At 44.7% G+C, this 23,376-nt stretch overlaps 1 protein-coding gene across 8 annotated transcripts in view; it reads right to left on the bottom strand.

The window, feature by feature from the left end:
- The window catches only part of Sufu (SUFU negative regulator of hedgehog signaling), a 128,828-nt gene extending 106,352 nt beyond the window's left edge, over window positions 1-22,476 (bottom strand). For 2 of the 8 annotated variants that reach the window (XR_010046200.1, XR_010046202.1), the window contains exons 1-2: window positions 22,099-22,474; window positions 17,777-17,911 (exon numbers count right to left, since the gene is read on the bottom strand). Coding sequence is in view for 5 of the 8 variants with exons in the window: in XM_063244605.1 (XP_063100675.1) it covers window positions 17,777-17,911; window positions 22,099-22,280 (317 nt within the window). In the remaining 3 variants the exon portion in view is untranslated. Of the gene's footprint in view, window positions 1-17,776; window positions 17,912-22,098 lie in introns of all 8 variants that reach the window. The other 6 variants (XM_063244605.1, XM_063244607.1, XM_005005988.4 and 3 more) reach the window with 4 other exon arrangements.
- Window positions 22,477-23,376: the final 900 nt, after the last annotated feature.

The raw sequence follows: 23,376 nt of genomic DNA, 5'->3' as shown, positions 1-23,376 counted from the left end.
CTGCTTTTGAGGAAGAAAAAAAATAAGAAAAGATACCCTTACAGTATCTGTTCATTTGTGCAAGAAGTCTCACCAGAAGGTTACATTAGAAGGTAACACATGCAGTAGTGCTCCAGTGCCTGGGGCTGCTTACCAGCTGACCTGGGGCAAGCTCACTCCCATGTCCCAAGCTTCCACATCACTGCAACTGAGGTAAAAATGAATGACCCACAGGGCAGAACAGACTTTCTGGGCTGGCACCTGGCACCAACCTGCACCCTCATACAGAAGTGCTGTTCACCTCTCCCCTCCCTAGCACTTGCCAGAGAAATGATCCCGTGTTTTTTATCTCTTCTGAAAGCACCTACAGGTGCTCTGGCTGCCCTAACTCCCAACTCTGGGGCTCCCATGGGCCCCGTCCCTTCAGATCTGCCTCAGTCTATCAGTTTCAACCACTTTCCCGGCCTTGGGTTCTTCCCAGAGCCCTCAAACCAAGCCTGAGACTCTTCCTGACTGCTACCCACTTTGAGTGACAACTACTGCAGTGGAATTCAGCAAGCAATTACTAAATACACATGTGCAGAGAGGATGTTTTCATTTTGAAGACTTCACAATGACAGAGGATCTATTAGGGGGAATGGTATGACAACTCAAGTACGCTACTAGGCAATAGGTAGCATGGCTTTAGTGTTTTCGAAATGTCTGTACTGTACTATTCTGACAGGGAGAAGATGCTTCTTGCCAGGCACAGCGCACACACCTGTGGTCTCAGCACTCAGGAGGCTAAGGTAGGAGGATTGCTACAAAAGTGAGTTCCAGGCCAACCTGAAATACATAATGACCCAGTCTTTAAAAAATGAAAAATAAAAGCAAATTTAAAAGAGTTTTTCAAACTTCAGTTATACTAACTCATTTTGTGTAAGAAAAATAAAGAAAAAAAGAAAAACCCATCAGCAGGGCTGGGGATTTAGCTCAGCGGCATTAGTGCTTGCCATTAGCGCTTGCCTCAAACTCATGAGGTCATGAGTTTGATCCCAGGTACCAAAAAAAAAAAAAAAAAAAAAAAACTCATCAGCTTAGAAGTGCAGTTTAGTGGCAGAGCATCTGCCCAGCACTCCTGGAAGCGCAGACACTCCAGCTGGACTGTACTCAGCAGGAGCTGGGGCCCTGACAAGGCTGCAGCCTGCAGCCAGCCGCCTCTGCTCTAGTCTTAACTGAACTTTGCATGCTTTCGTTCCTCTACACCCCACTCAACTGCATTTATGCAGTGCCTGTGCTGCAGTTTCTATCTAGCTGTCCCCTAAAGCCTCATATGCTCATGGGCAGGGCTTGAGGGAGGTGCTAGATCACAGGAGCCTAGCACTGGCTAGTGGCTTAGTCCACTGATTTGTTTACAGGTAGCTGGGATTTGGGAGCAAAGCCTGGCTGGAGGGGGCAGGTCTCTAGAGGTATGGCCCGAGAGGGTCTATCCCCTCCTTTTTCTCAGTTTTCTGTGGCCATACCATAAGATGTTTTCCTTCTGCTATGACCTTCTGCCATGCCACTCTGTCTCACAGCTGCCAACTATGGACTGAACCTTTACAAACAGTGAGCCAAAATAAACTTCTCCTTCCTGAAATTGTGGATGTTGGGTATTTTGTCCCAGCAATGAAGAAACTAAGACAGCCACGTGCTGTATTCAAGCAACCCTTTCCAGAGATTCCTAGAGGGTACCAAGAACTGCATTCCCACAATACTCTTCAGGTGTAAAAACAGTAGCTCCCTGGACTGATCCAGCTGACAATCCAGCCAGACTCTTCTGACTCCCAATTCCTAGGCAGCTTAACTATTGCAGACTTGCAGTGAGCAAAGAGCTTGCTAGCCTGAGACGCTGAATCAGGAAAAGAGCACAGCAGAAGCAACAGCCCCTCCCAGGGAGGGTGGCGGAAGCTCTGCTGGACCTTTTAACCTCCGAAGAGCCAGAGGGACAGCCCCAGGAGCATGGACACCAGTCTGGGGTTCTTCAGGAACTCTGATAGCACCCAGTCTAGGCTTTGGCTTAAAGCAACATCTAAAGTCTTTATAAATTAAAAAAGCAAGGGGAGGCAAGTTGCCATAGGGATAGGGTCACAGACCAATGTGAGGAGTGAGGGCCTCTGCACACAGGCACGCAGCCTGAGGCCTTCTCCCTTACCTGAAAGCCAAAACACCTGCCTGCCCTTGCACCCATCTACCCTCCATGACTCTGGGAAGCCAGCTGTCTCAGAAGGTTGAGACATCTGAAACAGGGTAAGGGAACAAATCTTTTCATGTCTCAGCCCACAAGGGCAAGAACTGTACTTCTGCATCTTCTAAACTTCTGCACATGGATACATCATATCATAGTTCAGCAGGGCTGTATGACGATGACATTCCCATCGCCTCCCAAAGAGCTAATCAAGCTTTTGAGACATGGACAACAGGTAAGACAAGATAGTATTAAAAAGCAATGAGCCTCCTTCTTGTCTCACTATCAAAGTCAGAATTAAATACCCTAATGCATTTCCTTTGAGCCACTTTTGCTGTTGTTTCCTTTTGATTTGTCTTAATTTACTTTTATTTATTTGGTCTTTGAGACAGGGTCTCATCACATAGTTCAAGCTGACCCTGAAATCACATCATGCAGGTTGGCCTGGAGCTCACAGCAATCCTCTTGCCTCAGAGAGCAAGAGGAAGGGAGGGAAGGGAAGAAAACAAGAAGGGAATCTAAATGGTAGCCCATTATTTTAGGCAATTACCTGAAAAAGATCTCACCTATTAACCTCTGAGCATTTGTGCTTGTGCCTTTGAATGTGCTTGTATTCTGGAGCACTCAAGTATTCTGTATCTGTACTCCTAAGAAGGGAGAAATAAAAAGGCACATGGTATTTATTTTTGGTGACACTGACCTATCTACAAGAACAAACAACAAGAACAGCAGCGCCCTGTCAGGACTGCTACCATGTGTGAGAGTAAAACTGTGACTCCTGTTCCAAGTATCGAGGTATTTACTGGGAAGTAGCCAACACTCACTAGCACTACTGAGAGAAGTCAAGGAGGGGAAAGAGGGTGCAGATGATGTGACACGGCAATGGTTGGGGACTATCCTCCCGGGTTAGTTACTTTTCCTGTTGCTGAGACAAAATACCTGACACAAAACTGAAGGAGGAGAGGTTAAATGGTTTGGGTTTTTTTTTTGTCTTTTTCTTTTTTATCGGTACCAGGGATCGAACTCAACGACCACACAGTTGCAAGGCAGGCACTTATGCTGCTGAGCTAAATCCCCAGCCCCCTTTTTTTCTTTTTCTTTCTTTTTTTTTGAGGAGAGGTTAATTTAGCCCACAATTTGTAGACGTTTCAGTCCATAGTTGGTCAGCTCCAAAGCAGGCTGGCATGGCAGACAGGTATTGCAGAGGAAAACAGTTTGTGGCAGGCAAAGAGTATCAAAGCAACAAGCAGCAACCACAGCTCTTTCTGTCCCTTAGATCTCATCTAGGCTACTTAGGCAGGTAGCACTCACATCCTTCATCCTAGCACCCTTGATCCCAGCACTGCACTACGAATCAATCCCAGCACCACACACTCTGGATTCAGCCTCTTCTGAAAAAGCCCCACCTATCACTGCATGAGCCTTTGTGGGGCGAGGGACATCCAGACACAAACCATACCACTCCCCAAGCAAATGTACTATTTTGAACCTAGAAACACGAACAGCAGAGGCAAGTTGAATTTACAAATTAACCAGGTGGCAGGGAAGCCCTGGAAGCTGTCAGTCCCAAAGTGAAGAAATCCATGTAAAACAAATCTACACATAGTTGGGACAGCATCAGTCACTATGACTTGTTTACAGAAATCAGCATCACTGCATGCAGTGGTGCACACTGGGAACCCCAGCACTCAGGAGACTGAGACAGCAAGAGCACCATGAATTCAAGAGCAGCCTGGGCAACATGGTGAGTTCAAGGCCAGCCTCAACTATCTAGTGAGACCCTGTCTCAGGAAGTAAGAAAAGATCAATTGGTTGATCAATATTGGTCTATCAATTGTAACAAATGTACAACACTAATGCAATATGTTAATAAGGGAAACTAAACAGAGGAGACAGGAAATTATAAGAGAAGTCAAATTTCCCTTTTCTTTCTCATTTTTTGTCTTTCATTTTTTGAACCCAAGGTCTCATGAACACTAATTGTGTACTCTACCACTGAGCTACACGGACCCAACTTCTTTGTTCAATCTTTACAAGCTTAAAACTGCTCTTAAATGAAACCCCCTCTGTTAATTTAAAACAAATTAAAACACAGTAAAAGAAAACACATTTTCTGAATTGACTATCTATGCTGATGTTAACAGCAGAGGAGGCTACTCACAGTGGTCCCTGCACTCCTGAAGGCTGCAGTGGGAGGATTGCAATGTGAGTCTGAGCAACTCTGTGAGATCTTGTCTCAAAATGTAAAACAAACAAATGAACAGGAGAATAAAAATACTCCCACCTGGAAGACAGTCTTTCCTTTTCTTTCTTTCTTTCTTTCTTTAAGAGCAGAATGTATTTATTGAAAGAAAGTTTCTGTCTGGGAGACAGGCCAAATGGGTTGCCAAAGACTCTATCTTTTCTAGAGACTTTTATGGAGCAAAACCACAAGGTGAGACAAGTCCAGGGTGGGGAAAAATGGTAACTTGCAAGGCAGGTGGGCATGAAGTGGGACAGAACTGTGGTCAATCAATAAGATTAACTGTTCAGGTAAAATTGGCCAAATTGGGGACAAATGGGGAAGCCAGTTGCATAGCAAGTGGGTATACTTCTGGAATAGTGACTCTTCCAGGAGGGTGTTGGGATGGTGGATCCTGTGATCCATATCTATTTAGAATATCAATCCCTGATGTTTACACTTAGGGTGTGGCTGCATTTGTTTTGCCTTTTGTCTTGGGGTCTGGCCCACAGCAGACACAGCAGAGGTGTCTATCTTCTCCAAAGTTGCAAGGTATCTATCTGGTCTTCTGTACTGGCTCCTTTCAGAGTCCATCCCTGCCTGACTGCCTGTGATTTTTTTTTTTTTTTTTTTTTGTCTTTTTCGAGACGGGGGTTTTGCTATGCAGTTCAGGCTGGCCTTGAGCTCACTTTGTAGCTCAGGCTGGTCTCAAACTCACAACAATCCTCCCATCTCAGCCTCCCGAGTACTGGGATTACAGGCATGAGCCACCATGCCCGGCTTGCCTGTGATATTTCTAACTAAAGGCTAGGGATTTAGCTCAGCAGCATAAGCACCTGCCTAGCAAGTGTGAAACTGAGAGTTCCCTGGTACAAAAAAAAAAATTCTAACTAAGTCAGTTGCCTGTAACATTCCCCCGCTGAAAAGTAACCCAAACTGCTGTGAAGCAGTAATGCGTGATGACCCATCTGGTTTCTGCAGGCTGATGGGGGTCATAGTTATTAATCAGCAGTACAGGATATGCTGCAGAGGTTCTATCTAAAGGTCCTAGGTAGACACCAGGCATTTTCATCTTGGACAGACACACAGCTTTAAGTCTCTGTCCAATGATCTTGGCAGGACCTCCAAATGATATACGGGAATGAAACTCCCAACCTGCTAGATGTCTAATATGAGACTGTGTTCTCTTTAATTTGGTCATGCAAGGTCCAAAGGTCAAGCACCTTGATGGAAGTTGTGGCTTGAAGGTTGTATGTTCCAGTTGCAATGGGTGCCAAATATCGGGAGCCCGGCCAAGATTCCCAATCGTTTAAGAGTGTAGCGAGAAAAATACAAAACAGAGACAAGTATAGTACTGCATCAACAGCTGGGAAGTCATGTTTCCAGATGAGTCCTCCCAGAAGGCAGACTTTATATCAGAAAGAAACCTTCTCAGGCCAGCACTGCAGAGTCCTGAGAAGCTACAAGGCTTTGAGGTACTCACAGGCTGGACAAGGCCCACAAAGCCTGGCCAAGACGGTCTCAGCACAGTAGTACTGGCCACACTGTAAGGGCAGCCTCATGCACTCCTCATCCAAGCCAGCAGCACCACCTCTGCACTGCCACACAGGTGCAGGCTTCCTGGTAACCTTTTAGAAATGACTACAGTGAGGCTCAGAGGCCTAGACCCGAAAGATGATTGTCACCTACTGGCTGGCAGGACTGTCCACTATCACCTGGCAGGACTCCTCCTTCTCTACAAAGCTGCTTCCATATCCAGCTCAACCTTTCCTATACAAAGGTTTCCTGGTTGACTCTATTCAGTCAGGACCAACCATTAATCCAAGATACGGTGGAATGTGGTACATAAACGAACAGAGTTCTCTACTGCTCTCTCTGCTGGGGACAGAGGAAAGGGGGGTGGGCAGGCACACATTCCTCAACCCAAAACGCCTGGGTTCATGGTCCTGGTATTTATTCACTCACTGAGAGGATTAACATCTCAGAACCTCAGTTTCCCTTTTTATAGAATAAAGAGAATATATCTCAGAGTTGTTCTGAGGATTAAATGAATTTCTATAAAGCACTTATAATAGTACCTTATATGAACCTAGTACGGTGGCATATGCCTATAATCCCAGCTCTTGGGAAGCTGAGGCAGGAAGACTGTGGCAAGTTCAAGGCCAGCTTGGACTATGTAGAGGGTTGAAAGCCAGCCTGAATTCCATAGTGAGATTCTGTCTCAAAAACAATAGCAAGGACCAGGGACATAGTTCAGCAGCACAGCACCTGCTTGGCAAGTACAAGGCCCTAAGTTCGATTCCTGGTACCAAAAAAACAACAAAAGGAAAATAGTACCTTACACAAAGTAAAGGCTGTGTTTGCTATTACTGCGTATTCTAAGTTTCTTGAAACCCTGAAGAATAAGGGTGAGAGCAGACAGCCTCAAAAGCACAGGAGATGGGCAAAGCCAAAAGCTGCTCCCAGACCTCATCCTCAGCTTTCTAGGACTTCAACATCTCACTTCATCCAAAGGTTAGGTTTTTAAATCTCACGTCTCATCATCCCCCTACCCAAAGACAGCATTTTGTTGGATGTTCTGCCATCCAACACAGTTTTGCTGGTGGTACTGTGCAGCCACATCCCCTATGCCCCACAGCTTGGCAGACAGACCAGTGAGCTATAAAGTTTTACAGAGGAGTAAAAAGCTCATTCCCCTGGGCTCAGGGCTGGAGAAAACTAGACCCAACATTAGAAAGAGAAACAAAAAATGTAGCAGCATTAGATACCTAAAAGAGAAACGTAGCACAGTTGGAGAACTCAGAGGCAGGATATAGGAATAAGGCCAGCACCAGGACTGCTGAATCAGAATGCTGGACAAAGGAGATGCTGGCAAACATAGAACAGGACCCAGAGGGGAAAAAGGCCACCACTCAACACAGAAAAAGCCAGCTTGTAAAAGACGGGAGCCCAGAATGGCGGGCTGAATGGGAACAATCCTGGGAGTGACCACATAAATTCCTAAAAGTTTCCAAGTCTCTTCAGAAAGAAAGAAATCGCCTCAGCACCACCCTGGCTGAGCCAGTTAACTGTGCCCTTACTGCTAAAGGACTTTCTGAGTTGGAGAATTTGAAGTCTCTACTCTAAAAAGATAATAGATGCTGCAAGGAAATGTTTTATAATGGATAAACCCAAATACCCACACAGATCTGCTGGAGTATGCACACTGTTTTATGGCTTCCTGTGGATTCAGAGAAAAAGGATTCTCCTTAGTATTTAGAAGTTCAGAGATCCAATGTCAGAAATCTAACCCAGGGTGCCAGCTTCGGTGTCAGGGAGAGCGCAAGGTCACCTCCTCCCTGAGTAAAGACCAAGGGCATCCCACCCTCAGTGGCCCAAATTTGTGCCCTTAGCAGAGAACTCTACTAACCACATGGTCATCCTTGAAACTAAACATCTCTGAAATGAAAGGGAGAGGGCTAACAGCTTCAGGGTGACCTGCCCTCCATAACAGAATCTGTTCTCTCAACTGCTGAGCCCAGCCAGGGTGGGCCAGGACCTGCGATCTGCAGGTGGCTTAGTGGGGTAGTCAGTGCCAGCTTTGAGAGGAAAGTGCAGGTTCCAATGGGGTCAAGTTCCCAGAACTTCTGTTGGAAATTTCAAAGGATGAAACTGTGTTAAAAAGTTCCTGCAAAACAAGTGTTGAGGAAAGAAAATTAGCATTTCTCAACTGTAGGAGATTGAGCCAATGCTCAACAATAAGTGGAAAAGTTAATCTGTGCCCAGGTTTTAATAAATAACTCATGTGGTGTGCAGCCCAACAAAGAACATGAAGGGAAAAGTAGGCTTTCCACCAGCCATGCAGACACAGCCACAGGAAGCTAGCCAGCAGTGGTTCCAGCCCCAGAGGGGGCCAGAGCAACTCCAACCCCATCCCAACACACCACCTCCAAGTCAGCATTTGTGAGGGAGGGCCCGGGTCTCCCCCACAGGGAGGTGTAGCTTCCACCATGGAGCTAAGACACTGAAGCCAACTCTACACAAAGACTGTCTTTGGCCAGCCTGACATGCACAACAGATGCCTGCCCCAGCAGAATTCCGTCAGAGTAGCCTGCCTGAGTTCACAAGCACCGTCTCCAACAGCCAGCCTGACAAGCCTTGGTTAGGCCCCTGCAGTTTTTGCCCACTCAGAGCCACTGGCAGTACCACAGGCAGCCAGAATTTCTCAGCAAGGGCACTGAAGCCAACTCTTCCACAGCTCCAGAGACTGCCATCCACAGCTGCCCAGCCACAGAGGAAAAGGCCAGAGCTTCGGGCTTCCAACAAGCACTTGGCAGCTGAGGCTCAACCGTCCAACTCTTCCAAGATCAAGGACATGGCCAGTGCAGTCTCTCCACTGAAGTCAGTTGAGACGAGCCTTCAGCGTCCTAGAGAAGTACTCCAGTACTCAGAGTGGCTGCTCTGAACTGTAACCTGCACCATCTCTCCAACTTTAGAAGCACCCTCTTCAGAACCTTTGATCCAGCACAGTTGAGAATAGGAGAGGGGTTACCAAGGGCCAGGGAGAACAGTGAGGAGATGAGGGGTGAGGAGAGGCTCATTTGTAGGAACTAATTTACAGTTGCACAGAAGCAAGGAGTTCTGTGGTAGCAAGGTGTCATGTGCCTATAGTACTAGCTACTCGGGAGGCTAAGGCAGGACGATCACAAGTTTGAGGACAGCTGAGAATTTACTGAGACCCTACCTCAGATTAAACACAAAAAAGACTAGGAAGACTAGGAATGCAGCTTAGCACTAAACTGTGTTCAAACCCCAGCACCACAAAAGTAAATAAAGTTTTGGTGTGTTATTGCATAGTGTGGTGACTACAGACAATGAACTATTTTTTGGTGGCACTGAGGACTGAACCCAAGGCCTCTGCACTGAGCTCTTTTTCTTAGAGGACAGAGTCATGGTAGGCTGCTAAATTGTCCTGGCTGAGCTTGAGCTTACAATCCTCCTCAGCCTCCCAGAGTGCCTGGACTGAAGGCGAGCACCACCACTCCTAGATGACAGTATATTTCAGAAAGCAAGAAGAATTTTGAATGTTTTCACCATAAAGAAATGATAAAAGTCAGGCCAGGGATTTAGCTCAGTGGCCTAAGTGCCTGCCTAGCAAGCATGAGATTGTGAGTTTATCTCCGGTACTACCAAAAAAACAAACAAAAAAAGATAAATGCTTAGTAAGATAGATATGCTTAACCTGATTTAAACATTATATGATGTACATTGAAACATCACATGCAAATCCATCAATATGTACAATTTTTTTATACGTTAAAAAATAAATTTACAGGGCTCCTAGGGAGTATAGCTTAGTAGCAGAGAATGTGTCTAACACGAAAGAACTGGGAACAACTCTCCATACACACACATACAAAAAAAAAAAAAAATTACAAGCACTATCATCTAAATAATTTTACTTAAAAAAAAAAAACAACAAACAACAGAAAAAGAAACCTTTGATCCAAACAAGTGCTCTCCTGCCCTGTTTCCCATAAAGGTGCAGAGGGAAAGAACTGGGACTGCCTGTTCCAGAACTCATCCAAGCAGCCTGTCCTTCACTCCTAGCCTTGTAGGGTTGCCAAGGTGGGGCTCCCCACCTGCCCCTGAACAAGAAAAAGTGCAAGGCACCTCTTCACTGCTGCTTGTTTCTCTGTCAACAAGCTGCTTGTTCCTATGTCAACAGGAAAAAACAAGATCCTGCTAGGAGGAAACACACAGTGGGCATTCACAAGTGCTGGTAACTGACTAAAATGAAAAGGTGACACAACCCAGGACTGAGACTGCAGGTGTTCGGGTCACCAGGCTGGCCTTTAATTTACTAGCCGTGCAACGGCTTCCTGAGTTGTTGCATCTGCTGGCAAAAGGTAGCACTACGAGTCCTCATGCCAAAGAATTACTAGGAATGTAACACAAAATGCTAATTTTGGGGGGAAGGAGGTACTGTAGTGTCTTTTTTAAAAAAATTTAAAGAAAGACTAAACAAACAGAAAACAGGTAGAAATAATACATAATTTCAAAGAAAAAAATAAACTAAGAAATCACTAGTTGATGATTACAGATTGTCTTCTTACAAATAGTTATTCAAGATACTAAAGTGGAGCATATAAAGTGGGGACTTGAACAGTGAGACTGCAACCAGTTCTGTTCAACTATCCAACAAAAACTTAGAAATATGGTTATCAATCCTATACACTTAAACATACATGCAGTTATCCATATCTTCAATTATGTTGAGATTGAATAAACCCAAGCAGGCTAATATCCCTCTGAACAAAGAATAATACTATTGCTGAGTTTCACATTATGACACTCCAGGATCAGCACTGGGTATTTTAGTGTCTCTTTTTCTTTAAAGTATCTGTTCATTTCATCCTGTGTCATAAGATCAGTTCTCATAAACTATTTATAGATTCTACACATGCATGAGTCTTAACATGTGTTTCTATCCTTTCTATATTAGAGGGAGAAACAAAACAAAGCAAGGCAAAACAAAACATATTCCTATAAGCTCATAAAACGAAATCAACATACAACTTGTACAAAGAGTTCTACAATGGTTCCTGCGTTGTCTCATGTTATCTCCAATATAATTGGCTATATCATCATAGTATAACTGAATATATCAGAACATAACAGTGTCAATAAAAACACAACTTTGTATATAGAACTTCAAAAACTGGCAGTTATCAAACCAGAATGTGTATCGTAGCGTCTTGTCATCTTCAGTGTAGTTGCCTATACGCTCAGACGCAATACTATCAATCATATCAGTTTTGAATAAAATCTTTGCCTCATTTCTGTTATATTCTTTTTTTGCCATCAGTTGTCTGCTTATCTTCTTCATTCTGTTTTCTGCTCCATTCATTGAGGCCTCTCTGCCACTGTTCTGGAATCCTAGTACTTTTCTCTTTCTCTAGAATGCCCTGCAGTATTCTCTGTAGAGGTGGATTGGTGGTTGCGAATTTCCCAAGTTCCTCTTTGTCTTGGAAGTATCTTTTTACTCCATTAATTTCTAGAGACAGTTTAGCAGGGTATATCAGTCTGGGCTGGAGATTATTTTCTTTCAGGGCTTGGAATACTTTGCTCCAGGCTCTTCTTGACTTGATGGTTTGTGTCAAGAAGTCTGCCATTACTCTGATGGGCTTTCTTCTATAGGTTATCTGTTTCTTGTCTCTTAACAGCTTTTAATATTTTGTTCTTATATTGAATTCTGGGATCTTGATTATTATATGACTGGGTGTAGCTCTGTTTTGGTTGTAGGTGGCTAGAGTTCTGTATGCCTCATATATCAGAATATCATTTCCTTTTCCTATGTTTGGGAAGTCTTCCTTAATTATTTCTGTGAATAACCTTTGTAGTTCCGTTGTTTGTATCCCAGCTTCTTCATTCACATTCTTTATTCTCAAGTTATAGATCCTTTTGTCGTCTTCTAGTCTTTGTATTGTTACTGCTTGTTTCCTTCTTATTTTTAAAAAGTTTTCCCTTTCATACTCCCATATTGCAAAATTGTCCTCCAGTTTGGATAATCTATCCTTAGTTTCTTTCAAGCTGATTTGCCATCTTTCCATAGAGTTTTTAATTTCCTGGTGATCTCTTTGAATCTGTTTCATGTATTCTATAATTTTTTTTATATTCTTCATCAAATGATTCTCTCCTTTGTTTGAGTTCCTCCCTTCTTCCGTCTGGGTCTGCTTGAGGGGTGCTTAGTATCTCTTTTATTAATCTTTTTATATCTTGCTTTATTTGGCTAAATATTTCACTTTTGAACTTGTCTACAAGGTCCCGAATATACCTCTTTATGTCCACTGGCGCTGTGTCTGATATTGCATGTTTGCTGTTCTCATTCTCCTTTGTACTTACAATGTTCTCAGGGTTGGGACTTGGGGACTTCTTGTTGTTGCTTCCTTTTCCCATCTTTTTTGCTTCTTCCAGGAGGCTCCAGTTTCTTTCTTTGTTGGTTACAATTCTTCTGAAGCACTGGCTAGATGACCCTTCACACTGTCGTGTGCTAGTGAGTTGCAGACAGAGACAGCATATGCTGGTCCCTCCCCTCCAGATTAGTCAAGCTGCTGTGGCCTGCACTGTATTATTTTGTACCGCCTTCCCTCCGGGTGGTGGCGGCAGCAGCAGACTGTGCTACTTATTCTGGTGGGGGGGGGAGCCAGCCGGTGGGCTCTGAGTCACTGGGCTCCCCCAGCCTCTGGGGGGCGGTGGCACCAGGTCTCGACGGAGGCCCGGAGGCACCGGAGGCAGTGGCTGGAGCACAGCAGCGCGGGGATCAGTCAAGCTGCTGTGGCCTGCGTGATAAGTCAAACTTCTGAGGTTTCACCAAAATGCAAATTTTATAACAAGAACAGCACTAACTTAATGACAGTAACATGCGAAAAATCCTGCATATTTTATCTTGAAGAAAACCAGTGCTCACCTGTTCTTTTCAGTCCCAAAGGATAGCACAGAACAGTGAGTGTGTCAGGAGATCCTCCTTCCACCTGCTGCTCTCATTACCTTCCCTTGCCTCTGGCAAGCAGCTTTATCTCCTCGACTACACAATTAAGGCAGCCAATGCATCTCTTCGGGCCTTCTAAGATCAAGTGTAAAAGACAGAGCAGGTCACTGTTTCCTAAGTTGGAATTTGTCTGACAATGATAATATTGAATCATTAAATCATATTATAAAAAATTCCCTCTTCAATTCTCTTTCATCTTTTCTGGTCACGTGAAGGGGAAGTGCTACTTGATGTTAAATCTTTTAACATCTCTCTCATAATTGATAATCTCTTGTACAAACAGAGAGATTGAGGGGTGACAAGGAAATTGGGCTTAGAAGTTTTTGTGATAGGCCACAGAATTGACAGAGGATTTTATAATATTGTGTTATTTGTACTGTAGTTATTTCTGTGATTATCTTAAATAATGGCAAATGATGCTGATTTTTCCCACATGATAGCAATTCAACTTTTTGTTTTGTTTTGGTACCAGGGATCCGAACTCCTGAGTTTACCAGGCTGCTGAGCTAAATCCCTGGCCCCAGCAATTCAACTTTTAAAAATATACTTAATGAGCCAGGAGTGGTGACACAGGCCTGTAATCCCGGCTCTCTGAGGCAGAAAGGTTACAAGTTTGAGCCTGGCCTAGGCAATGTAGTGATTTAGCAACATCCCGTCCCAAAATAAAAAATAAAAAGCTGGCAATGCAGCTCAGCATGAAGGTAGTACATTTGTTCCTTAGCATCAAAAGAAAGAAAGAAAGAAAGAAAGAAAGAAAGAAAGAAAGAAAGGAAAGTAAATATATTTATACCACTTTAAAATGGAGAGAATAAATTCAAGGGGGCATAAACATGGCTATGGTACTAGAAGTTTGGGAAATAGCTAGATTTTTCAGCCCAGCAAGAGTGTCAGCAGCCCGCAACGTCAGGCTATGGGTCGTGCGCCAGGCTCTGCCTACAAAGTACCTTTCCAGCTTCCTCTCCTCCCTGGGCCTCTCCCAATGTAGCGTCCTGAATGAAAGTCACCCCTCCACTGTGCTCCCCGTCATGTCCTATACCCACACACATAGTATTTACCTGCCCTCTAGAATACGAGCGCTTTGAGACAGGAATTGGGTCCTGCCATTTCATCCCCAAAACATCTGCTCTGATGTTCTTTCTGATGTAAAATTGGTGCCTAGCTAGGCACAGTGCTGCACACCTGTAATCCCAGTACTCAGGAAGCTGAGGCAAAAGGATTATCCAGAGTTCAAGGCCAATCTGAGCTACACAGCAAACCCATGCCCCCAAAATAAATAAGTAAGTAAATAGGTGCTTGATGAATACATGCTGAAAGAAATTAAGTAACGGGGCTAGAGACATAGCCCAGTGGCACAGCACCTGCCTGGCAAGCACGATTTTCTGGTACAAAAAATAAAAGCAATTTAACTCCTATTAAATGAAAAATGAGACAATGAAGAAAAACGTTGCCAGATTCATTTGCTGCAATTACAATCTTGTGCCGTTCAGCACCTACACTGGATGGCAGAACACTCACCTTTCTGACGCTGACTTTGAGTACTCAGTTAAATGAGAACCAATTAACTCATCTTAAGAGATTTTACCACATGAAATGTCTGGAAAAGCGGACCTTTATTCTACAAATTTACCAAAATCAAGAATTCAGTCTCCCTGGTATGAGACCAATTATAAAGGCACTTTTGGCTTCTGTTACATAAAGCAGAACTGGGTAGATACCTGAGAATATTCCTTTCCTATCCTTCTAGTCATAGGATATAATAATGCCAGAAAAATCTTAGGCTCAAAGATAAGGATCCATCTCACTAAATGAGGTCTCATCTCATCATAAAAGACATATCACTATAAAAGTGCTTCATCATATGAAAATGGTACCCATGTAAGGGGACAGTGTTAGGAAAAACAGTAAGAAAGGCCCTATTTGAAATTCAAAGGATGCTCCCACTAAAATAGAGCTCTCTCTGTTACACTCATCATTCTATTTGGGGCCTGAACCTGCTAAGTAGGTAGACAGGAGAAATCCTTAAACTCCTTGAGCCACACAGGAAATAGTATTATTTTACTTAGAATAAATCTGCCAACAAAAAGGTACAGGGTAGCTACTCTTAAATATCCTCTGCAGGTTCCTATTAAAAATACAAATTAAAGTCCTGCATGGTCCCTGACTCCCACATCTGTTTGCTATTCTACCTCCATTATTAATACTATAATGCAGGCTCCCCATTCAGGCGAGATTAAGTCCCTGTTCCCAAAGCCTTCTGCTGACACTGCACTAGATCTGTTTCTTAGCTATAAAGGCAGATCCAGATACTGCTCTCAAAAACATGCAGTGAGAGATGAGTTTTCAGCCTCTAAGCATTGCAGGAGAGGAAAGGAAGTTGGGTCAGGCCTGCCTCAGGGAATGGTATAGTCCAACAATTAAGAGCTCAGACACCCCAATTCAGTTCCAGCCCTTTTGCAGCCCAGATTTAACTCCTCAGGAGACTATCCCATCATCACTAGGATGGTGATAACAAGAGAACCTGGTAATACTACAGTGCACTGAACACAGAAACACGGAAGACAGAACTAGAACAAGGGGCCACAGATTTAGCTCAGCAGCATAAGCGCCTGCCTTACAAGCACATAGTAGTGAGCTTGATTCCGGTACAAAAAAAAAAAAAAAAAAAAAAGAACTAGAACAAGGGAAAAGGCTATTATCAACTTTTTCATCCTTTCATCATCTCCAGAATCTGCCGGTTGAGGCAGGAAAGGAAGAACTCTCCTACTCTTTCAACCTAACCAAGTAGCCACCACCACAATACAAAAAAGATGGTACAACCCAGCACTTAGGAGACTGAGGCAAGTGGGTTGCTGTGAGTTTAAAACCAGTCTGGGCTACTTAGTAAGCTCAAAGCCAGTTGGAACTACATAGTGAGACCTTGTGCCCCCCCAAAAAGATGGTGTATAAGAGACAGGAAATCAAAAACAGAAGACTAGAACTAGACTATTTCTTCACAAATAGAAATGAAATCAGCTCTTAACTATGCTAATGAAGAAAAAAATACTATATTTACATCAAAGAAACGAATACCTCCCTCAAGAGTACTATATAAATGCAAGCTGGGTGGAGGCATACATCTGTAATTACAACTACTCAGGAGAGGCTGAGGAAGGAGGATTGCAAGTTCTAAGCCAGCCTGGGCAACTGAGTAAGATTCTATTCCTAAAAAATAAAAAAGGGCTGGAGGTACAGGTCAGTGGTAAAGCACTTGCCTACAATATGTGAGGCTCTAAGTTCAGTTATCAATAACAAAAAAAGAAAAATGTGAAAAAATGGATTTTTATGGCCAGGGATATAGCTCAGCAGCACAACGCCTGCTTGGCAGGCATGAGATCCTAAATTTGATTCCTGGTACCAAAAAAAAAAAAAAAAAGTTTTTTCAAATTCAAATACATGACACAGCTGTTTAAGAGGACTTGGACACAGTGCCTGACCGGCAAGTACGAGGTGTAGAGTTTGATTTCCTGTACCCCCCAAAAAAGGAATAAGACAATCCTTAAAGGAGTATGGACACTGCAACCAGACTGCCTACACTGAAATTCTGGCTCCATCACTTCTAAGCAGTTACATTAAGCAAGGTACAGGACCTCTGCAGTCTCAATTTCCTCAGGTATATAGCGGACCACATATTTGTACTTACCAGTTTTACAATGCTGTAGAAATTAAATTTGGCCAGTATGGTAGCATGATCAGCTCTAGAAAAACAAAAACATCTTCTTTATCAGGTGTGGGGGTGCATACCTTAATTCCAGCACTCTAGTCTAAGACAGTAGGATCTCAAGTGTAAGCTCAGCCTGGCAACTTAGTGATATAGCAAGTCCCTGTCTCAAAACACAAAATCAAAATGGGGCGAGGGATGTAGTATAATGCAAAGGCCCTGGGTTTAATTCCTAGTACAGAAAAAAAAAAAAGAAAAAGCAAGTTCAGTAAGAAGTGAACAACAGGGGCTGGGGGTTTAGCTTAGCGGCATAAGCGCCTGCCTTGAAAGCAGGCAGTCATGAGTTTGATCCCCAGTACCAATAAAAAGGAAAAAGACAAAAAAAAAAAAAAAAAAAAAATATATATATATATATATACAAAAAAAAAGAAGTGAACAACAGAATATAGGCCATGGGAATGAGTGTTGTAAATGCTTTCTTCTTTTGAGATGGGATCTTGCTATGTAGTTCAGGTTGACCCTGAACTCATATGTAGCCTAGGCTGGCCTCAAATTTGTGGTAATCCTCCTGCCTCAGCCTAAGTACTGTGATTATAGGCGTGTGCCACCACACCCAGGTGAAATGTGTTCAATTTTGCTTTGTTTAAAACATTTCAAAATTAGGGCTGAGGATTTAGCTAGGTAGTTTAAACGCCTACCTGGCAGGTACAAGGTTGTGAGTTTGATCCCCAGTACCAAATAAATAAATTAAGATATTTCATAATTAAAAATGATTTCTCTTTGAAAAAATAATAAAAATAAAATATCTCATAAAGTAGAAGAAAATGGATGCATTAGCCCAAGTTCTGGGTCACACTGTCTTTCCTCTAGCCCAAACTCCAGAGCAAGCTTAGGAAAAACGGCTGGTTCTGGAACTCTTGTCCATCATCAACACTTTCCTGTAAGAGAGGAGCAATGCTCAAGTACTCACCTGGAGCATTTGGTACAAGTAGATACCAACAGAAAGCAGAAACCCAGAGGGTCCACCTGACAAGTATCAGCCTCGCAGGACTGACATTATTGTGCCTGCTCCGGAAAAGCTCAGAAATAAGGCTCAAGGCTACGAATGGGCATGAAGAGGGTAGAAAGGTGAGACATACTCACTCGTGGACTCGGCTGTCCCCATAGAGGTCGCTCAGGCCAAAGCTGATATAGTGCCAGTGCTCAGGAATATTGACAGAAGGGCTCCCCACGTTCCTGTACATGCTAACATAGTCCAAAGGGTCTGGGCCGCCCAACCTGAAAAAGATGAAATACAGGCGCCTCAGTAGGAGACACAGACAAGGAGCTCTACTTTACAAGTCTGTAGGCCTTGCCCTAGGCAAAAGGCAAAAGATAGCTAAGGGAGGCTACATCTCTGGGAGATGAGACGCAGGGAAGCAACCAGCAGAGAACACCCAATTCCAAATGCACTGAAAGCACCTACTGGCAAGGCCTCTTTTAGAAACAAAGTAGACTTCATGGCTGTCCACAGTGCTTTCTTCTGTTCCAAATCACTGATTCCAAGTGGGACTGGCAGGGGATTAACTTTTCTACGTGCCTGTAAACCTGCATGGCCTGTGCTGAACCATCTAGTGCATCCCAGGGGGCACTGTTCCTGGAAGCAGAGACTCTGTTCAGGCCTCTTCAACATCTAATTCCTGAAAAGACTTGATCCCTGTGTTAACTACAGTTTGTTCTAAGCAAACTCAAAGTCTGCAGTCAGTGAAGACCCTGCCTGCATCCCACAGATCAAAGCTGACCTTTCATCATCGCAAGGGGCAAAGGCCATATGCAGGCTAGCTCAGCTGTGCCAGAGAAGTGCAGCAGAACTCAAGCTGGCCCTGTGACAGTGTCCTACCAGAAGAAGACCCCAGAGACTGCTGCTTCAAAGGAAAAGCTGGGACATTAAATGACTTGGAGCTGCCGAGGACCACATTCTAATACTCTCAAAAAAAAAAAAAAAAAAAAAAAAAAAAATCCTGCTTTTCTTCAAATGGACAGGGAACCTGGTACACTTAAATGTGGCTCAGTGATAGGACACTTTGCCCAAAGCCCAAGGTTCAATGAGGTGGGGGGCACGCAACTCTGCCCAAGACTAATGCAGCGCACTCTGCTAGTAGATAGCTCGCTAAGGGAAGTGAACAACCAAACAAAACACACTAAGGGAGACCCCAGCAAATGTACCAGTATATGCAATTTAAACACTATTAAAACCAGTAGGTCACTGGGCATAGTGGCACACACACCTGTAGTCCCAGCACTCTGAAGGCTGAGACAGGAGAATTGCCACAAGTTTGAGATCAGCCTGAGCTACCTGGAAAGACTTTGTTGTAAAAAAACAAAAATAAATAAATTTTAAAAACCAGTAAGTTCTGTCTGGGGATGTAGCTCTGTGGTACAGTACTTGCCTAGCATGTGCAAGGTCCTGGGTTCAATCCCTAACACCACAACGACACACACACATACACAAAACCACCACCTAACCAATAGGCCTGGTTTCTTCTTCTTTGCTAGAATATTATTGGGTTTTTTTGTAGAAATCCTTATTCTCTGCTGGGAAATGCTAAGCTATTTATACAATTTGTAAGAAAGTTGCTACAAATAGCTTAGACTCTCAAATAAGTTAGGGAAAGGGACAAATTCCCATGTCCCTGCCCTTAACTCTGATTCACCAAATCATCTAATTCCACAACCAGCTGAATTTAGAGAAGTGTGTTGAGGGAAGGAGGAAAGAAAAGGGGGAAAGATTCCTGGAAGAAGCCATAATAGCTGCAGATCTGCAGGCCAGATAGGACTACAGGCTTCCTATCTGCTCCAGTGTCCTGCTGCAAATTCCCATCCTGCCCACCCTACAGTCCAGGTCCATTCAACAAGCAGCAAAATGCTGTTCACCATTCCCTATTCCACCTGCCATGTATTCACTGCAGTCCTTCTGACCACGTCTTCCAGGAGGAGAGGACTTACCAAGAGTCAGGGAATGTTCCCAAGCTCAAGAGTGTTTTGCTCTACTGCTCACTCCCAGATGAGTGTGGCAAATGATCATATTTTACACTTAGAAAAAGATATTATTATCCGAGGGCCAGAGCAGACCTCACCATAATTCCTTGGACACGTGACCTCTCTTCACAGGGCAGGTTCTGGATGCACAGAGAATACAGGTTCTGCATCTCTAATTTGTTCTGGCTCATTAAAGTTTCGGCTTTCAGTCAAAATGTCTCTGCTAGCCAGGGACCATAAGCCAAAAAGCCAGCCCTCCACAAATAAACACAATCCCAAGGTACCTCAGGCCACAGCCAAACCCAGGCAGCCTGGGCCACTCGTCCTGATAAGAAAATTAAAGAAGCTGGTGAGAACTCAAATGTGGTGGGATGAATGAATTTAAGTGTCTTAATTCTGCAAACCCTCCATATCTTAGAAATAACCAGTCACTGAGGTGTTCCCTCAGTTCTATGTTCTATGCCTAGGCAGCATTGCTAATTTCACAGAGTACTATATAATTCTCCTTGTCACTGCATGCTGGCTATCTTGGAAGAAATCACCTGGCTAACAAGCTTGCAGTGACAATGATAAAAATTATTACAGTGACCATCTTTAGCTCTTTGCATAATGTTTGGATTCCTCTTACAACCCTCTCCTGGGTGACAAAAAAACAGTTGCCCACTTCTGTGCAAGGGCTTACCACACTCAAATGATACCTGAACAAACAACATAGCAGGGATAGCCCAACTTTTTCAAGAATCAAATTCACAGCTACATGGTTAAATCCACAGGTACTATTAGAGCAAGTGATTAAGTTAGACACAGCTGCCTTCCACTTTTAAAAGTGCTCTTCAAAAACTCCTTTGTACCAGCCAGGAGTGGTGACGCATGCCTGTAATCCCAGCACTCAGGAGGCTGACATAGGAGGATCACCACAAGGCCAGCCTGGGCAACACAGTGCGTTCAAGGCCAGCCAGGACTACATAGCAAGATGCTGTCTCAAAAAAATAAAAACTTTATACAAAGAACAGTTTACCTGCCAATGAAGACTGCATTGCAGGCCATACCTCCTCCTGGCTTCTCAGACAGAGGAAGCTGCTCCCTCTGGACTCTGTAGGGGAACTACTAGCTGGTCCCCAGGCCTTTTGTGCTGCCAGCCTACTTTGTATCCTCCCACTGACACAAGGAGGTGGCCTCAAGCCACCACAACCTGTCAGTAAGAGGCTGTCACAGAGAAGACTCAGTTTTGAAAACCATAATCAAGAAAGTCATCCACTTCTCCCTTCAGCACCACCCTTTGTCAGCTCCCCAATCAGCCTCTCAGTCTTTCAGGCTCCTAAATTGATTTAATAACAATACCTTCATGAAAGTAGTCCTGGACAGATTCGAACAACTCTTCATTCAATTTTGGTATGAAAAGACCATAAACAGGCTGTTTTCCAAAGCCCCTACAACACCTGTTTTACCTTAAGGGTGAAGGAAGAAACAGGTTCCAAACATGAATGGGAAACTAGAAAAGTCCATTCCTCCCCATCTGCAAAGGGCAGCCCATCTGCAAACTAATCTTTAACAGCAACTTGGGGGTTACCCTGGGCTTCCCAAACAAAACGCTGTCTAAATTCTGAAGCTAGAAACAAAAAGTTCCTCTTAATGTCTCACTGCACTTTTCTCCCTGCCCAGGGCCCAGGTCTCCATCATTTACTACTTGCCACTGAAAGTAGGAAATTCTTATACCCCTTAATACTGAACCAAACCAAGGCTCTCCCTGCCATGTTCTTGACTCACGTCCTAAAGTAAAGCAGATGCAAAGCCAGAAGGAAACAGAGAGAGAGAGAGAGAGAGAGAGAGACAGAGAGACAGAGAGACAGAGAGACAGAGAGACAGAGACAGAGGGAAGAGAAGAGAGAAGAGACAGAACTGTGCAGAGCAGGCAAAAAGTTTATCAAGGAGAGTTGGTAGGTTAAACTTCAAAAGCAAAAGCTTTACAGGGACACACTTCTGAGCTCCCTGGGGAAGGTATCAAAGGAGCCCTCCTCATCACAAGCACAGCACCCTCCTCTTGCTCCCCTCCTAACCCACAGGACAGCCCAAGGCCCCAGGGCCCGCCTGAGCTTGTGCAGTCTCGTGCCGTCGCAGCTTCCCTGGCCTCGCTCCTCCGAAGCCCTCCCATGCCCCGCCTTGCCGCCCACCTCGGCTTCCCCTGGTCCACTAATGACCCCCTACAGGCGCCCCCTCTTTTCACCACGTTTTACGGCTCCCTCTCACGCCGTGGCTCCACTCCGCCCCCCCGCCCCCGTTCTCCCAAACCCGGTTAACCCTTCACTACCCACGGGCCCCGTTAACCCCTTTGTCCCCATCACCAACTTCAGCCCTACTCCTTCCCCGCAGGAGTCCTCTTTCCAACAGCTCTCACCCCGCGCTGCCCCTGTCCCGGAGATCCCACCCTCCTGGCGGCCCAGACTCACCAGTACTTGACGATAGCGGTCACCTGGAGCGGGTTAGGCTGGTCGGGGTAAAGGCGGCGGCACTCCCCGTAGATGGCGTGCAGTCCCGGGGGAAAGAGCGAGGCGAAGGCAGGCGGAGCAGCGGGGCCGGGGGCCGGGGGCGCGGTGGGGCCAGGGGCGCCGCTAGGCCGCAGCTCCGCCATGGGGGCGCGAGGAGCGCTGGGGGGCCTAAAGCGCAGAGTAAGGGACGCCCAGACAGTCCAGTAGGTGGACTCGGCGGGTGCGATTCCCGGGGGCAGTGGGGGGGGGGGCTGCAGCGAGGAACAGCTCCGCGCTTGCGCACGCGGGCTGTTAGCCGAGGCAGTGGCCGCCGCGAAGTCTGCCAGAGGGGCGCCTCGGGACAGCGGGGAGCGCGAGGAAGCGGTGCGCCGGCCCACCCTGTTCCAGCACCCATTGGCTAACATATTTGCCAGTCATAGGTGGAGAGGCGTGACTCGACAATAGCCCCACCTCCCTCTTGCCCGTATAGAGTAGCCCAAGGCCTTTGGTCTCCCCCTGGCGTTAGGAGGAACCGGGTGTGACTGGAGATGAGGCGCTGCCCCTGGGGTGCTAGAAAGCCGCCACAAAGGTCTTGACACTTTCGCTGACACGTTGTTGACAACGATTTAAGCACAAATCGGACAACATATTGATCATTCCTTCTTTTGACATTAGAGATCATAAATCTGAATACAAAATTCCTAGTGCTGTTGACAGTCCCTGCAATTAATTTGAAAGGAGGTTGGACAGAAAATAATAGTCCCCTTTTTCTTCACCTTTATTTTTCTCATCAAAATCAATCCTAGATCTTCATGAACAGTAAAGGGATATTAGAGCAGTTCTTAAACACTTAGTTGATGTTTTAATGACCCACAGTGGTAGTTCCAAATGCCAATCTTCAGTGTTTGCTTGTTACAAAGTTTATACTTATCCAGGAAAGAAATGGGAAAAGTAATGACAATGTACACGGTTTTTTTCCTTAAAGCTAAATTTATGCAAATAACTTTTCTTCGTTTTAGGAATATGTGTGTGTGTGTGTGTGTGTGTGTGTGTTAAAATTTCCTGTTAAAATATGAAGTGGTAAACCGGGCGTGGTGGCATACGCCTGTAGTCCCAGCCAGTAGGTTGAGGCAGGAGGATAGTGGCAAATTCGAGAGCAGCCTGGGCTACAAAGTGAGCTCAAGACCAGGCTGAACCGCATAGGAAGACCGTATCTCAGAAAGACAAAAAAAAAAAAAAAAAAAAGTGAAGTGGTAGATG

Source organism: Cavia porcellus, unplaced genomic scaffold, assembly GCF_034190915.1.
Source record: "Cavia porcellus strain 051 isolate PalLab524CR breed Dunkin Hartley unplaced genomic scaffold, mCavPor4.1 scaffold_2, whole genome shotgun sequence".
Classification (NCBI taxonomy): Eukaryota; Metazoa; Chordata; class Mammalia; order Rodentia; family Caviidae; genus Cavia; species Cavia porcellus.
This window is presented reverse-complemented; position numbering and strand designations above follow the sequence as displayed.